The sequence below is a fragment of the Pleuronectes platessa genome, chromosome 9 (assembly GCF_947347685.1).
Source record: "Pleuronectes platessa chromosome 9, fPlePla1.1, whole genome shotgun sequence".
Classification (NCBI taxonomy): domain Eukaryota; kingdom Metazoa; phylum Chordata; class Actinopteri; order Pleuronectiformes; family Pleuronectidae; genus Pleuronectes; species Pleuronectes platessa.
The window spans coordinates 2,424,547-2,439,452 of record NC_070634.1 but is presented as its reverse complement, the minus strand read 5'-3'; the positions used below and the strand labels follow the sequence as shown (position 1 = coordinate 2,439,452).

The following is a 14,906-nucleotide window of genomic DNA, read 5'->3' as shown; positions in this document are numbered from 1 at the left end:
GGGCGACTTCCTGCAAAGTCTATCACCATCTCCTTTGTCTTGGTAGCGTTGATGTAAAGGTGATTCAGTTAACACCAGTGGACAAAGTCAGTAATGAACCCCTCCAGTTCGTTGCCAACCGACACACACATTTTATGGATTCATTTGTATTATTCAGGGTCATATAATACAGAAAGTTAAGTCCTCCAGATTTGTAATTATTCATAACAGCAGTTTCTGTGATATAATGTGTATGATACAGTCTTTAACAGCCAAATATTCATATTTATTTCCAACATAGACCAGATGCCTTTGAAAAGTTATAAAGTACATTAATTACCGAAAGTACTATAATATTTTTTAATTTTCCAAAAGTCTAACATTAATAGAAATATGTGTACTTTTCACAAAGTTTGACTGACTCTCATCAATAATTGTGTCTAGGGCTGCTTTAAGTATATTGGTAAAAAAAAAAAGGCAATGCTTTTATCATCGTTATTAAGTAGAGAAATAGGTCTACATCGATGAGGAGTAATTCTTAAATTGGCTAATAGCAGTTTCCTGTAATCCAAGAGGGGTGACACACCCATTTTTAATAGTTTTCAATTCCTTTACTGAGTTAAGTAATTAAGTGACAGTTTCTTCATGTATTTTGAACTATCCGAGTTACTGTAGAAATGACAGCAGCGTCGGTTGTGTTGTGAAAGCAATATTACGTCATCAGACGTTGACGGAAGAAGATGGGTCACATGCTGTAGAAAGCTCCAGATCAACATGGCGGCGTGCATGAAGATGCTGAGCGCTGCGAGACAGATGCACAGAAATCCGGCTTCAGTAAAAGTGAATTGGGCCGGGTGGAGCCGGACCCCCAGCAGCGACACTTCAGCTCTGACCCGCCTTCAGCCGTCACGGTTCTACACCAGCACCGTGAGCTGCTCTCACGTTCCTGTCAGCACAGCAATGACAGCTGGCTGCAGGCTGACCCTTAGACCCCAACGATGGATGCGAGCCGGTGCCGTGCTCCGCTGTAAAACCGATCTTGTCACACCGACACCTCGGCCCTTCATGGTTCAGGACAGGATGTTCGGGAACCGGGCCAGCGGTGCCGGCTTCTCCGGGGAGGACGGCGGGGAGAGTGCAGGCTCCGGGGGAGAGGAGTCTGGGGGAGACGGGGGAGTCCCTTACAGCGGACCTCAGATGACAGCGCTTACCCCCATGCTGGTCCCGGAGGTGTTTCCCAATGTGCCGCTAATCGCTGTGAGCAGGAACCCGGTGTTCCCCCGCTTCATCAAGATCATAGAGGTGAGGAAGATGCCGATCTCCTTCAGTGACCCGGGATGATGCAATCCTACAGCAATGCTCGGAGGTCACATTCCTGGAGGCTGAGCTGTGTTGGCGTAATGGGGCAGCCACAGGTTTTTCTCATTTTGTAACGTTGTGTTAGATCAGGCTCGAAGGTCTTTGCTTACACCAAGCATGTGCAGCTCCAGTCACTGCACCTAATTTCTGTGAGCCAGAAAATATTGCTGTATTAATCCTTTAACAAAAGATGTATTATTCCATTTGGACTGAAATAAATGGAATGCATGGGACATCTGATTCCATTGAGGGGGGATTAGCTGTGTGGACCTGAATGTGGCCTGGATCACATTGAAGGACCACCTACGGGGGCTGATGTCCTCTGACCCAAATTATTAATTCACTTCTGTGTTTTACATACACAAATTAATTTGTGGCCACTGACACAATGTTAATGTTCATCACCCATATTGTCTTTCCAAATTTTCTCTCTCTCTCTCTCTCTCTCTCTCTCTCTCTCTCTCTCTCTCTCTCTCTCTCTCTCTCTCTCACACGCACACACACGCACACACATAATCAAATGAATCAACAACGGACCCCTCTGTATTGTCAGACTTGATTAAAACATCCTGTGATCTGAACAGAAATGATCTACAAGTTTATTTGCTTGTAGAGTGAGGAAGGGAGATCTGATCACTGTGCTTACTGGAGACACATTCTCATAGAATGTGTTATATGACAAGTTGACAAAGGTGTGAGATGTCCTTTTGATCAGATGACCTTAGACAGATGTTTATACTATGCAGCTCTGAAAAGGACTTCATTGTGTTTACGACTGTATTAACTCACTCCAAATTAGAAATTCTTGTGTATGGTCATTTTTCCAGACTCTAAAAGCTCCCTCCGTATAGCCAATCCATAATAAAATTACGTGCAGGGGTAAATCTGACATTTCAGGTTAAGTATTTTCAAGTGCTGCTGAGTACGAGTCTGTGTGTGATGCGTCAGTCTCTTTTCCTGTCAGGTAAAGAACAAAGCGTTGATGGAGCTGTTGAGGAGGAAGGTTCGCCTGGCTCAGCCGTACGCTGGAGTCTTCCTGAAGAGAGATGATAAGTAAGATGCCTCTCATGACACATTCATAATTGACCGAAGTAAGGTTATTTCATAATCAGAACATCACAGTGTCACGGTTGTTATGACAAGAAATCAAGTGTTATAGAAATATAAATAATTTAACATATTCATTTTTAATAATAATAATAATAATACGTAAGTATGTCAGTGATTGTGATGCGCGTGTGTGTGTTTGTGTGTGTGTAGTAACGAGTGTCTCTCTCTGTTCCAGTAATGAGTCCGATGTGGTGGAGTCTCTTGATGCCGTCCACTCTACAGGGACTTTTGTTCAGATTCATGAGATGCAGGACCTGGGAGACAAGTTGAGGATGATTGTCATGGGACATCGCAGGTCAGAAACACTACTGCTGCTGATGACTAGAAGTTCTGTGTAAAATGGGGGGTATTTTGGAGCAAAAATCCATAGAGTAAAGTTGTATCGCTTTTATCAGGGACTGAAACTTATTTTTAACATTCAGTAGCGATCCCTGATCTGAATTATGATCTTTCTTCCTAAATTGGAAATGTACTCTTTTTGCAATCTATTTGCACGAAAAAATTGTAGTACAATGGAAACTGCTTATAGACACATGCACTCACATCAAATGCATGTAAACACAGACTGGGTAAAACAACATAATATGTAAACACTTTAAGCGGATACTTGATCACTATAACTGAATTATTTATACATGATTTGTATAGGAACGAAGGTTTTTGAACAGATTTTTCATGTTGCCTATGGCATTGTCGACCCTCGACTGACAGTTCATTTTGCTTTGAAAAACATCTGACTATGCAGAGACAAACCACTGCCACATTACTGATGTCCTCGTCCACCATGCTGACGGATCGTGTTTAAATCTTTTTCAGCATAATATAAAATGGTCAGATCGCCCACCCCTGTACCATGTGTAGACAGCCTCATCAGTACTTACTGTACACTCTTTTCAGGATCAAGATATCAAGACAGCTGGAGGTGGAGCCTGAAGAGGCTGAAACGGCCCCCGTGTGCTCAGAGGCTGAGCCTGAGTCCCAGTCCAAACCTCCATCGAGACGCAAATCTAAACGCAGCCGTAAGGACCAACCAGGGTCTGTGGCAGAGCAGCTGGAGGACAAGGTGTGTAACACGAGCCTCGCATGCTAAATGAATAACCCTCAAACATTACCCAGACTAACACTTCAGCAGAGGATGCAGCCATCAGCACCTTCATCATCCTCTTCAACATCAACACCTTCACCTTGTCTGGAAAATGCCTGGTTTAGCTTTGTGGGTATGGATGTATTTTTCTGGGCTTGTGTTTCCGATACAGTTCTTGGTTCAGATGATTGTGAGTCAGCACACAATAGCTGTGTCGCACTTCAGGGGCTGCCATGGACCACGAAGAGGGCGGTCTTCTTGTGCCTCGTTGACCCCGAAGGCCAAACTGAAATGAGACAGTCTGGTCTACAGAGGATTTCTGGGATCAGCATCACCAGTTTACTGCTGTCACCTAGCAACAGAGCTGCATTCGGACACGACAAGATTATAATTATAATTATGAATCCCAAAAAGGAGCATAATAGGTCTCCTTTAAATTCCTTTTTCACTACATACTGTTTATTAAATGAGTCTGGATAGACATGAATAAACTGTGGTTTGACTGTTTTGTATACACATACAGCAGTGATCTAATAGATCTATTCAGCCACTATTTAAAAAAGTCTGTCCACTTTAGGGTTAGGCCACTGTCACCACTGTGTGTGTAAAAGAGGGCAGTGAAAGCATTTGGAGTTTATGTTGGTTTACACATTGATAGCTGTGATGTGAACCTCCTTGTGTTTGGTCAGATTTCAGACGCAGACATGAGCCCAGAGCTCCAGCCTCTCACCTCCTCAAACATCCTGATGGTGGAAGTGGACAATGTTCAACATGAGCAGTTCACTGTCACAGAGGAGGTCAAGGTACAAAACATACATTATAATATGTGTTCCATTGAGATGATGTGTTTCACTCATTGTTAAACTGAAATCATTGGTGATTGTGTGGCATTTGTTGTAGAACAGATGGTCTAAGTTATGAGTTGAACTTGTGGGATGTGATGTGTGTGTCTGCAGGCACTGACAGCAGAGATAGTGAAGACCATCAGGGACATCATTGCACTCAACCCGCTGTACAGGTCAGACCCATTATTTAGTGTAAAAACTGTAACCCACAAACAAACAACCAAATCCTACAGTAGCAATGCTAAAATTAAAGTGTGTGTGTGTGTGTGTGTGTGTGTGTGTGTGTGTGTGTGTGTGTGTGTGTGTGTGTGTGTGTGTGTGTGTGTGTGTGTGTGTGTGTGTGTGTGTGTGTGTGTGTGTGTGTGTGTGTGTGTGTGTGTGTGTGTGTGTCTCTCTCTCTCTCTCTCTCTCTCTCTCTCTCTCTCTCTCTCTCTCTCTCTCTCTCTCTCTCTCTCTCTCTCTCTCTCTCTCTCTCTCTCTCTCTCTCTCTCTCTCTCTCTCTCTCTCTCTCTCTCTCTCTCTCTCTCTCTCTCTCTCTCAGGGAGTCTGTCCTACAGATGATGCAGGCTGGTCAGAGGGTGGTTGATAATCCCATCTACCTCAGTGACATGGGAGCAGCTCTGACGGGGGCCGAGTCACATGAACTACAGGACGTCCTGGAGGAGATCAATGTGAGCGACCTGCACGCAATCAGCTGTTGTATCTACGGCAGGGAGTTGTCTGTTCAAGATCAGTTTGTTATAAAGGCTCTGGGAAGTGGCTGTGTGCTGCTCGTCAGCAGAAGTAGGGAAAATTATCTGATACTCAATACTCTGGCTGCTTCTCCTTTTAAGAAAATATTACCTATCTACCAATTTCTTTAATGAAGTTCTTCCTTTTAAGCTGTGAAATCTCTGACACGTGTTGTTGTTTGCAGATCCCAAAGCGTCTCTACAAGGCTCTCTCTCTGCTAAAGAAAGAGTATGAGCTGAGTAAACTGCAGCAGCGTCTAGGCCGAGAGGTCAGCGGTCATCATCAAACATGCACTGTAAGCATTAATCAGCCCCTGCTCCACTCATCAGTCACTGATTTGTGTTGCTGCTCTGCTCACAGGTGGAGGAAAAGATCAAACAGACCCACAGGAAGTACCTGCTACAGGAGCAGCTCAAGATCATTAAGAAGGTAGAGCTGTCTGTCTGTCTTTCTGTCTGTCCATCCATCTATGTGTCTGTCTGTGGACTGTTTTATTCCTCCCTTACATATTGTTAATAACACATGTGTATTATATTTTCAAAAAGGACCGCGCCCCCTCTTCCCTTGTCTACTTCAGAATTATTCATTGTCATTAGGAAGTCCTCCTCAAACAGTTCTACAATATACTGTCAGTTGTAAGGGTGGAACGAATGCTGGATTTTTCTGCATAACTGTGTTTGACCAATATATACGTTTGAATGATTTATTGAACTGGTGTTAATATTCCATAAATTGCATGTCGCCTATTTCGGAGGTCTGTTTCAATCGACACAATCTTTAGAACCAAAACAATGTTTTACTTTTTCTTTGTAGACTGGTTACTAAATAGGAAGTGATTCAAGGAATTTTGCTTCCATGAAAGTGATTATCTGTGACATACGTGATTTAAAATAAATTAATAGATAGATTACAGAAGCCCCTTCATCCCCCCCTTGACCTTCTCAGAGATGGAAATCTTAAGTTCCATCTGTTTTGCTGAAAGAAAGTGGCGTGACTTTTGGGCAGTGAAATTTAGGCACAATTATTAGGAAAGGCACAAGTAGCCTACAACTCGGTTCCATTGAAAAGAATCAGGTCATTCATGTAAGACAATCACTATAGAGAATCATGAGTGCTCTGTGCTCTCCAGCACTCAGAAAGGACAGTGAATAATCTCAGTACCTGCTCCAGCAGGTCTAAGGAGCAGGTCTCTGGAATAAAACAAAGTGTGTGGCTGTTTTCAGGAGCTGGGTCTGGAAAAAGAGGACAAAGACGCCATTGAGGAGAAGTTTCGTGAGAGACTAAAAGAAAGGACAGTCCCGCAACACATCATGGAAGTCATCAATGAAGAACTCAACAAGCTGGGACTGTTGGACAACCACTCGTCAGAGTTCAAGTGGGTCTTGTGGATTTTTTTTGTCTTACTTGTCTGCGAGGACCTTTGACTAATTATGCTATTAACTTTGTAAGGTACCATGATGGAACATGATTCCTAATGTTATGATGAACCCCCCGCCTAAATAATTTGCCAAAATGCAAAATTTGTTGAGGATGTTCATTCTGCACAGAAAATAGTCCTTTTCCATTTGGGATTCTTCATGAGATTTCCTCTAATGCCCCCTTCAGAACAAACTATATTAAAATGCGAGTGTACCACTCATTGGCTGCCAGCGGCATAAAGTCAGAACTGCAGCAGTGTAACATGTGCATATTGATGTTGCATAACTTCTGTTAAACCTGCAGGTCTAGAACTTCTCCTGTAGTAAGATGATTTTGAGTCTGGTCTTAGATAATTTGTGTCAGTGGCACTCTGGCTCTGCAGGTTTCAGACTGATACAGTTGTTATTTTACCCATCAAGTGTCCTCGTTATCATATTAATGTCCTTGTAAATGTATTTGCACCCATCTGAGCACCCGGGGCAGTGTGTCTTAAATTGAGGATTGGTCAGGTACATTATTTTGCATGATTGATCTACAAGAACCTGCTCTGAGGTCAACGGTGCATTAGGCGCGGCTGTGGCTGAGGGGTAGAATGGTCGTCCTCCAACGTGAAGGTCGGCAGTTCGATCCCCAGTCTGACCCATCTGCATGCCGAAGTGTCCTTGGGCAAGATGCTGAACCTCGAATGGCCCCTATAGAATAACAAAGTGCTGCGAATAGATGCACTGTATGAATGTGTTTGTGAATGGGTGAATGTAAAACTGTACTCTAAAGTGCTTTGAGTTTTCATAAAGAATAGAAAAGCGCTATATAAATACAAAACCATTTACCATTTATTAACATAATAATATTCCCCCACATAAGCAGGTGTACACTCTGAATGTTACACTCACAGATTATTCGCCTTGGCTTGAAGTGACATTGTTCGCTCTGCAGAGAAGTGTTCTCTCTTACTTACTGGCAAATCCACCATGATGATATCAATCCACCAAGGTGAAAGCTCACCTGGCTTTTAAAGGAAAATGGGAGATGGCACTTGGTTTATGGCATGGTACAAAACATCCATGATTCTTTAATTACAATCCTTTAGAGCAGTGACGTTTTTCTGCTGGTTAAGAAACAAAAGTGGATTTAGTCACATTTGAAATAAACTCTCTTTCAAACCACTGTTGGGTACCTCTACAATATTGTAAGATCTCACTCTACAGTGTAAAGTGCCTAGAGATGATGTTTATTGTGATGTGGTACTAGTACTAGTTCAGATTAAAAAAGTAGGGCCCTTGTTCTCACTCTGAGTGCCAGAACTCGAGGTTACATTCCAGGTGTTTTTTGGTGGGACACTCAGTGGAAACAGAACAAATAACGGTAAAAAGATCAAGGATGCTTTAGTGATGATCTCTTTGTAGCTCTCTGTCCTCTGTATCTGAAATTTGGATATATAATAGTGACATTCTGCACTGAGGCTTTTTTCTTTGAAAGTGAGAACCCCTTTCAAATTGAAATATTAGTATTCTGAACTGAAGGTTGTACATACTGTGTTTGGTGATGATTCCTCTGGGGGTTTTTTTTCAGTGTGACCCGGAACTACCTGGACTGGCTGACCTGCATGCCCTGGGGTACCTATAGTGATGAGAACTTATCTTTGAAGACAGCGAAAGAGGTTCTAGAAGAAGATCATTACGGGATGGATGATGTTAAGAAACGCATTTTGGTAAGTGCTCAGGCACACAGATTTATCTATCCACACAGGTTTTTCATGTAAAATTAACCCGGTTTTGTCTTTTTTCTTGTGCAGGAGTTCATTGCAGTGAGTCAGCTGCGTGGCTCCACCCAGGGGAAGATCCTGTGTTTCTATGGTCCCCCTGGTGTAGGAAAGACCTCCATCGCTCGCTCCATTGCCAGAGCTCTCAACAGACAGTACTTCAGGTTCAGCGTGGGAGGAATGACTGACGTGGCTGAGATTAAAGGACACAGGTCTGGAAGACTATACTTACATCATACCTGATGGCAGCTTTCACTATCAGTATCATGTACAGAAAAGTTTTTTGTTATTTGGCAGATGCAATACACGGGTATACTTTTAGACTGACGTAGTATAATTAGTATAATTTTTACCAGAAAAGCAATATTTAAAGAACCAAAACCCAATGGGTCATTTAAACGTTAACATTTATTACATTTAGAGACTTTAAAAACTTGAACATTTCATGTTTACCACATTTCCAGCAAAATATTTTTTTTATAAATAATCAAATAATTTAATTTGATTTGTATGATTAAAAATCGTGCCAAAAATAAACCACTTGCATCAACCAGATTCTGTACACATGACATTAAACCTGTTTTATAAAACTCAAAAGACATAAATAAACAATAGTGTCATTGAAACAGAGTTCCCATAGAGGTGCAGTGAAATATGAGCTAACAGTAAACAAAAGTGTCACATATAGAAATAAGTATAGTAAGTAAGTCCACAAATCATTTTTGTCTGCTAAGAGGCTACATTTATTACTGTGAAACCGTTTTTAAAAACCTTATTACAAAGAGACTCCTCATTGACAACATGTATCAGCTACAAAACCATCAGAATATCATGACATACTGTTGGACTGAAGTATTACCTAAAGCCCTCAAACTTGGCTGCAGGTCTTTTACAATAAACCAATCAATCAATCATTCATTCTCTCCTCTGTTGCTGATGTGAGGTACATCACTGCTGGACAGATACAACTGCCAGAGAGAATTCAACATATTATATCATGTGTGGATAAATGCATTGCATTAAAATGATTGTTTAGTTTAGCAATCTGCCATGATTTGAGTAGAAAATAAACTGAAGATTCATTCTCTCTGCTCTGTGTGAGTGTAAAACACATAGAGGAAATCTTTTCTAAGGAGTGTCTGCAGACAATGCTCTGAATTATAAGAGTTTTATTATTGGCACAAAACAATATCAGAGTTCTTCATTTTTATTTTGTAAAATATTTGTTTTGTGTGTTTGCTTCAAGGAGGACTTATGTTGGAGCGATGCCAGGAAAGATTATCCAGTGCCTGAAGAAAACCAAAACAGAGAATCCTCTGGTGTTAATCGATGAGGTCAGTATGGTGGTGCTGTAGTTGTATGTGGTGAGATTAATGAATCAAATCCACCTGAAAATGACCAGAGGAAGGCCACTGCTGTGGTACAGTATTTACTGTCTGTAGTAGAGATGGGTCGTAGAACCAGGGGATGGCGTTTCAATGTCAGGGTTTCACCAAAGCCAATGAGATATATTGTCTGGTAATATGGTCTATAAATATCTATATATCAATATATATTGAACTCAATATTATTTGTATAACGCAGAATCCCAGCATATATACATTATTTAAAGCACTTTGCATACTGGGGTCGGGACCTTACAAAAGTATGGAGAAACCCAACAGTTCCAACAATGAGCAAACTTTGGCGACTGTGGAACGAAAACACCTGGATTAAATGTGTCATGGGAAACGTGTCAGTTGTAATGATGAAACCACAAAGGATAATCAACAACAACCCAGTCCTTGTGCCTTAAGTGTTGGATACTCTGGAGAATGGAGAATAGTCTGAAGCTTGTTGCTATTGGGTTGTCTCTCAGACTTGTGGGGATTTTTGCTCTTTCCTGACACATAATGCACTTTGATGACATTATTAATAATAATGATTGTGTTTTTCCTCATGTCATTGCCAGGTGGATAAAATGGGTCGTGGTTACCAGGGAGATCCATCCTCCGCACTGCTTGAACTACTGGACCCTGAGCAGAACGCTAACTTCCTCGACCACTACCTGGATGTTCCTGTGGATCTGTCAAAGGTAAGAGTGTGCTCGCTTTATGTGCAGTGCCACACTCCTAGCAAATGACAGGCGCTCAACATTTAAGCCTTGCACATTTCTGTTGGCTCCAATGAAGGTGTTGTTCATCTGCACGGCCAATGTGACGGACACCATCCCAGAGCCTCTCAGAGACAGGATGGAGATGATCAATGTGTCTGGATATGTGGCCCAGGAGAAACTGGCTATCGCTGAGGTAACACCAACTTCCACCTCTGCACTGAGATGGCAAATTAAAGACTATTGTTGAAAACACTTTGAATTTAAATGTGCACAATTTTACTGTGTCATAATATTGTTTTGCATTAAATTAGCTGTTTAATATTTGAATTGTTTATTCTTTATAATAAGGTTTTACACAGTCGTCAGTCACAAAGTTTTATATACCTTGCCAGTACATTATGCTTTTAATTTCTGTTTCTCTGTGTGTTCAGCGTTACCTGGTCCCCCAGCTGCTTGCTCTGTGTGGTCTGACTGACAAGAAGTCGTCCATCTCATCTGACGCACTCAGTCTGCTCATCAGGCAGTACTGCCGAGAGTCTGGAGTCAGGAACCTGCAGAAACAAGTGGAAAAGGTAAAATAGTGTAAAAAATCTGAGCTCACAAAACACTGAGCTACTCAGAACAAAGATTTTCAGCCCAGTCAGCAACAAAAACTTAATCCTAGTTGTTAGTCCTCCTGTTATAGGAGCAGCAGGTAGCGCGGGGTTTGAGTTGGATGTGCGGATAGAGGAGGCTAATACATAAAATCCCCTGCTTTGTGAATCTTACAGTCACTGGTGTTCATTGGGAAAACGGTACTTCTGGAAATGAACTGAGATTCTCTGTGACAAAAAGAAATATAGAAGACAATACATTCTGCTCAGCCAGTGCTGATGATCAGGTGCTGGTTAAGCACCTGGTCACCTGATCGTCATTAGTTGCAGAGAGACACGTTAATCTCTTATCAATCTCTCTTCCCAATGTGTGTGTGTGTGAGAGAATAATGCCTTTCCATCCGTCTGACAGGTTTTCCGTAAGGTGGCGTTCTCTATAGTCAGCGGTGAACAAGCTGCAGTGACTGTTACTCCTGACAACCTGCAGGACTACGTGGGTAAACCTATTTTCACAGTGGATCGAATGTATGATGTCACCCCACCAGGAGTAGTTATGGGGCTGGCATGGACTTCAATGGGTGAGAAATGCACACACTCACTCAATAATTTCAGTATGGATGAACTCTCTGCAACACAATAGAAATCATCTTGTCCTCATGTAGGTTCTCTTAACAACACAGGTTTGTTGGTGTTTTAATCTCAGTCTCATAGCTAAATTAAAGCCAATTATTTTCTAAACCTTGGTTCTCACACTTTTCTGCCTCTGACACCAAAACATAGCTACCAGAAACCTATACATGGGATATTTATTTGAGCTAGATTGCAAAAGTCATCTACGTGCACGTCTCTGTGTTTCTTGTGGTGCTCCAAAGTATTCTGTTGTGCTTGGTGCTGTTGCTAATCTGTCATAATGATCTGAGGAGTCATGTGGGGACAAAGAAAATCAGACGTATGAATAAATCTAATTTGAAGTCCAACCTTTTAATCTTTTTTTAATTCGGCCTGAGTTTGTCTCGGGATTCTGGTAGTCCATCATGATTTAATTTGATTAACTTCTTCTTTTATATCTGATTTCTGTTCAGTTTCTCTTAAACCTTTAATTTTTGCCTGACTTAAGATTCACAGCATAACTTATTCTCTTTATCTACACTTTTATAACTTCTCATTTGCTGTGATTGTAAAGCACTTTGGCTCAACTCCAGTTGTTTTAAAATGTCCTATATAAATTAATGTGACCTTAACACACACAAACATGAACAAACCAATAGACAATGAAACATCCTGAGTATCTGTCTGCACTCTGTCCTCTGTGCAGGTGGGTCGACGCTGTTCATTGAGACTTCACTGCGCCGTCCTTCTGGACCAGATGACCCTAAAGGGGAGGGGACACTGGAGGTCACAGGTCGGTCAAGACAGTCACACACTGAGTCACACTGCAGGCTGCACCTGTCTGATGGCTTTAGCAGATGTGAACGCTGCATTTTAAAGATGTGGGTGCTCCTCTGCAGGTCAACTGGGAGATGTTATGAAAGAAAGTGCAAAGATTGCCTCCACCTTTGCCAGAGCCTTCCTGATGGCCCAGGAACCAGAAAACCACTTTCTGGTCAACTCCCACCTGCACCTGCATGTCCCTGAGGTAACTATAGTGATACTGTTCTGTACATAAATGGTTGCTGCTGTTATTTTTCTCTGTACTAGCTACTAAATACATTTTGTTTGTTAGATATTTTCATATCATAAGTGACTATAGGATCAAACACATACAGTATGATGGCTGCCAGAAGTGCTCATTCTTACCTGTTAATAGAGCTCAACAGTGTGGTTTTTTTGGACGCAATGATCCAATTCATTTTTTTCAATAGAGATTTTCATTATCAGCCATTTTGTCGTAATCATCCAAAGTAAAATTACCACAAGCTACCGGCTGTGAAACAATGTTATATGCTCCTGTAGAAAACCACATCGCTGTATGACTGTGTTTTAAGAAAGACATGTTTTTATCTCAACGTGAAGGAGAAGTACAGCACCACCCACAGCTGGCTCAACACTAGGTCTCTACATTACTATGTGAAACATTACATGCATACATTCAATACTACAATGTATTGCAGCACTATATTTACAACAAGTCAAAATTCAAGAAGCGTGCTGGAAGTCATCGGAAAGGGATCATGTGTTAAGGTTTATGGGATAAGTTGTTTCATCATTCTTAAAATGATTATGTAAACAGCCTTTTACCTTTAATCTTTTTGTCATTTTTTTCCATTTTTTTTTGGCTCTAAATCAGCCGGTTACAGTCACCGTTTATATTGTAGCTGGTCGGACTGGTTCCAGGCTTTAATCTTCAGGAAATAAGGATTTCCTGAAATGTTAATGAAGAAAAATAAAACATGACATTTATTTCCGGAACCAGAGCTGTTCTAAAAGTGGGCGGCCGCTGTTACGCTTTATAACTTGTGTGCCCTTGTATCTAGGGGGCGACTCCTAAGGACGGACCAAGTGCCGGCTGCACCATTGTCACAGCACTGTTGTCCCTTGCAACCAAGCAGCCAGTGCGTCAGAACGTAGCCATGACTGGTGAGGTGTCCCTGACTGGCAAAATACTGCCAGTTGGAGGAATCAAAGAGAAAACTATCGCGGTAAGTACAGCATGTGCGTGCACACACACACACACACACAACAGCCGACACGTTTTTCTTTCATCTATCACATTTCATGTAAATACCTGGTTTCAAGTTCAATATATGCTGTGTTTTGAAAAGAAATGCTCCACTGATGTAGCATGGCATTTAACTAAAGAACTCAGAGAAAGCGTCGTTTTTATTTATTGCATTGTTCTTCTAAAAAACCTGGCACCTACATTACCCACGATGCACCTTGATTGCTCACAGTTCAGTCAGAGATCCATGTTATGGTAACAGCTGCTAATTTAGCCTTGAGAGAGAGGACGCAAGTTCTCTCCATAGTCATCAGCTGCAACCAACGCTGACTTGAGTGGCATCACCTGAGGACAGACTTCATGAAGCGTCCTCTGGAACTAAATCAGTTCCAAACATAAACTGACAGAAAGGAAAAAGAAACACAAGAATGAAATGATTCCTCAGAATACACTGTGTGAGTGTTTTTCAATAATACTCCTTGGAATCAAACAAACTCATGTAAATATCTAGTGAATGTGCATATCATTCTTCGAAGTTTAACCTGGACCTTCTTGTCTTTGTCAGGCACGTCGTGCTGGTGTGACCTGCATGGTCCTGCCAGCGGAGAACAAGAAGGACTTCTCTGACCTGCCGGACTACATCACTGATGGCCTGGAGGTCCACTTTGTTGATCACTACAGCCAAATCTACCCCACTGTGTTTCCACAGAACCCCTCCTAACCAACTTTCAACCCCAGTGATGAAACCATGCCGAGATGTACCAGGACTTTTCTTCATGGCACTTCAGAGACCAGTGCTTGTTTATCACCATACCAACACTGATTGTCATTCTGGCTGTAAATAGTGTCATCCAGAGGAACTGCTTCTTTGTTGATTTCTCATATTATTCCATTAAAGTCACCTCAGGATCCCTGGATGAAGGAGTAACGCCATGGGACAGTCGACAACATCACTGAACTAAAAGTATGCAGATGTGTGCCAAAGACTGACATACACAGTACAGTACTGGTGATGGTGTAGACGATGAACACTGAGCTGACATCACAGGAAATAATGCTACCAAGCAGAAGTAGGGGTGATGACTTGCTGCCAGTCAGCCTCTTTACCCACAGCTCTCATAGTGCAGGGCTGTATGGGATTCTGTCATAGATTTCTTATATTATTTTATATTATTACATACCTTATGTAATGATGAAATAAATTAAATAATAAACAAAGTTAGTGCTGTTATCTGTTCTAGTGAACCTTTTTTTGATTTGGGCCTGTAG

General features: G+C 41.7%; 1 protein-coding gene across 1 annotated transcript; it reads left to right on the top strand.

The window, feature by feature from the left end:
• Window positions 1-706: 706 nt before the first annotated feature.
• On the top strand, window positions 707-14,855 carry lonp1 (lon peptidase 1, mitochondrial). Its single transcript, XM_053429944.1, has 21 exons — window positions 707-1,281; window positions 2,303-2,391; window positions 2,624-2,743; window positions 3,346-3,511; window positions 4,222-4,335; window positions 4,489-4,550; window positions 4,919-5,048; window positions 5,294-5,377; window positions 5,470-5,538; window positions 6,333-6,484; window positions 8,101-8,239; window positions 8,324-8,502; window positions 9,537-9,624; window positions 10,242-10,364; window positions 10,462-10,578; window positions 10,817-10,957; window positions 11,391-11,556; window positions 12,294-12,380; window positions 12,487-12,614; window positions 13,453-13,617; window positions 14,203-14,855. Exons 1-21 carry the CDS (start codon window positions 754-756, stop codon window positions 14,356-14,358), a joined length of 3,003 nt encoding a protein of 1,000 aa, XP_053285919.1. The 5' UTR covers window positions 707-753; the 3' UTR covers window positions 14,359-14,855.
• Window positions 14,856-14,906: the final 51 nt, after the last annotated feature.

Bases quoted from the DNA above. Each gene is read 5' to 3' on its own strand.
- lonp1 (XM_053429944.1), top strand. From the start codon at position 754: ATGGCGGCGTGCATGAAGATGCTGAGCGCTGCGAGACAGATGCACAGA. The intron at 4,336-4,488 runs GTACAAAACATA...GTGTGTCTGCAG, and splicing joins CTGTCACAGAGGAGGTCAAG to GCACTGACAGCAGAGATAGT. The intron at 10,579-10,816 runs GTAACACCAACT...CTGTGTGTTCAG, and splicing joins AGAAACTGGCTATCGCTGAG to CGTTACCTGGTCCCCCAGCT.